Source organism: Myotis davidii, unplaced genomic scaffold, assembly GCF_000327345.1.
Source record: "Myotis davidii unplaced genomic scaffold, ASM32734v1 scaffold67, whole genome shotgun sequence".
Lineage (NCBI taxonomy): Eukaryota > Metazoa > Chordata > Mammalia > Chiroptera > Vespertilionidae > Myotis > Myotis davidii.
The window spans coordinates 441,950-444,000 of NW_006298521.1; the positions used below are offsets into that span (position 1 = coordinate 441,950).

Here is a 2,051-nt window from a genome sequence, read left to right on the forward strand (position 1 = left end):
CGGCCTCCCGATGCCCCGACCCCGGCTCCGTGTCCGATCCCCACAGAGACGGTCACTGCAGCGTTATTATTTTTTAATATATTTGTATTGATTTCAGAGAAGAAGGAAGAGGGAGAGGGAGAGAGAGAAACATCAATGACGAGAGAGAATCATGGATCGGCTGCCTCCCGCACGCCCCACACTGGGGATCCAGCCCGCAACCCGGGTCTGTGTCCTGACCGGGAATTGAACCCTGACCTCCTGGTTCATGGGTCACACTCAGCCACTGAACAACGCCGACCAGGCCGCTGCGGCGTTATTTATAATGTGGGAACCCCGAAACGCAGCGCAGTTTCCCAAACCTGGGGCTCACTGAGGGGCTGCCCGTGTGGGTGGGAGACGTTTTCAAGCTGGAGACACGGGGTCCTGGTTTTTAGGGAAGATCATGTATCTGGACCATTGGGCGGACTTCCAGCCTCCGTGGCCGCTGACCTGTTTTCTCCCTCCCTCCCCCCAGGTGAGACCACGACCACAGTGGCCCCGCAGGTGCCCGGGGGCGTGAGTGACGGGCGGTGGCACAAGGTGCAGGTGCAGTATTACAACAAGGTAGGCCGGCCCAGCAGCTTGTCCGCCCGAGACGTGGATGCTCTGAAATTGTAAAAAATGTGCTGGTTGAGACATTCCTTAGGACGGGAGCCTGGGTTGAGGGTCTGGGTGACTGCACCAAGCCCGGGACCGGGCAAGATCCGCCGAGGGAGCTCCGGGCGGGCGGGGGACGCAGGGAGCAGCGGTCACCCCACACCGGGGAAGGGCTTAGAAGGGCTTCATTCACTGCCGCTGCCTCGGCCGGGCTGTTCCTGGAGGTGAGAGAGCTCCGTTCAGACCGGTTCAGACCCGGCACCAATGCCCCGTTGGCCGCGTGTCACCGAGCCTCGAAGGGGCGGCATTTCTGGTTTCGTTTCATTTCGCTGGTTCCTGGCTGCTAAGGAAACGGGTTGTTGGTTTTTGCATTGAAATGCGCACCTGGTCTCCGTGGCCGTGGCTCTGCCCGCCGGTGCCCTCCCTCCCGGTGGACGCAGGCCCCTCCCTCCCCCGCGTCTGCGCCGGCCTGTCCCCATCCGGGCGCTCCCGGCTGGGTGAGCCTGGCTGGCGGCGAGGGGCCTCCCTCTGGGAACAGACATGGACGGGGGGTGCGGGGGGTGTTTGTTCCTTCGCGGCCACTGCTTTCAGGCGTGTGACACGCCAGTGACTCCCCCCCACAGGCCTGAGGTCCTCGCTGTCCTCGCCCCAGCCTGTCACCCTGATCCTTGGTCTCTGGGGCTGCCCTTCACACGGTCCTGCTGGGGTCACTTCCCAGGCACCCCCACGGTGACCAGTGTTTGCCCGATGTCCCCAGCCCGTGGGCAGGAGCTGCCCGGTCACCGCACAGGGCGGGCCGGGCCGGTTCTGACCCGCATGTAGACTGTGGGCCTTACTCCCACGGGGGTGGAGAAGTTGGGGAGCGGTGATGTCTGAAGTGACTCGGGGTGGAATCTGAGGAGGGGAGGAGGGGAGGAGGTTCCTGGCGCCTGGGAGGGGTCTGGCTCCCGCAGCCCCGAGGGCCCGCTGCCCGTCACTGCTGTCTGGGGTGGCGGGGTGGCCTTGGCCTTGCTGGATGGCGTGCGGAGGGATGTGTGAGCGAGGAGGGACGTGCGGGGGGCGCAGTGGCTAAGCCACTGGAACAGCAGGCCTCGCAGAGATGTCCATGCGTGACTCCCATCTGGGCTGGCGTCTCCGCCTGGCAGTTTGGCACGATTCTTGGCCCGCGTGAGGGGCTCCCACCTGCTGCTCACGGGGAAGCACCGGAGCACGGAGCCCCCACCCCCATCTGCCTCTGGGGGTCCCTGGGTGGAGGCAGTTGGGTTTTCTGACCTAAACACATCCAGGTATTGGTCACGACACTGCGCACGCCCTCGAGTAGAAAGGGGGCGCTCACTGCTCCAGGGCCGGCCGTCGCCACCTCACAAGAACGCTCCGTGGCCAGGGCTCTCTGACAATATTCTGATATCAAGCAGTGCACACAGTATTTGTCA

At 64.0% G+C, this 2,051-nt stretch overlaps 1 protein-coding gene across 1 annotated transcript in view; it reads left to right on the forward strand.

Annotated features, from left to right (window-relative positions):
• CELSR1 (cadherin EGF LAG seven-pass G-type receptor 1) overlaps positions 1-2,051 on the forward strand; it is a gene marked incomplete at its 3' end in the record, with an annotated part of 131,659 nt that overhangs the window by 87,867 nt on the left and 41,741 nt on the right. Inside the window, 1 exon segment of the mRNA XM_015570733.1 lies at positions 390-585. Coding sequence (XP_015426219.1) covers positions 390-585 — 196 coding nt within the window.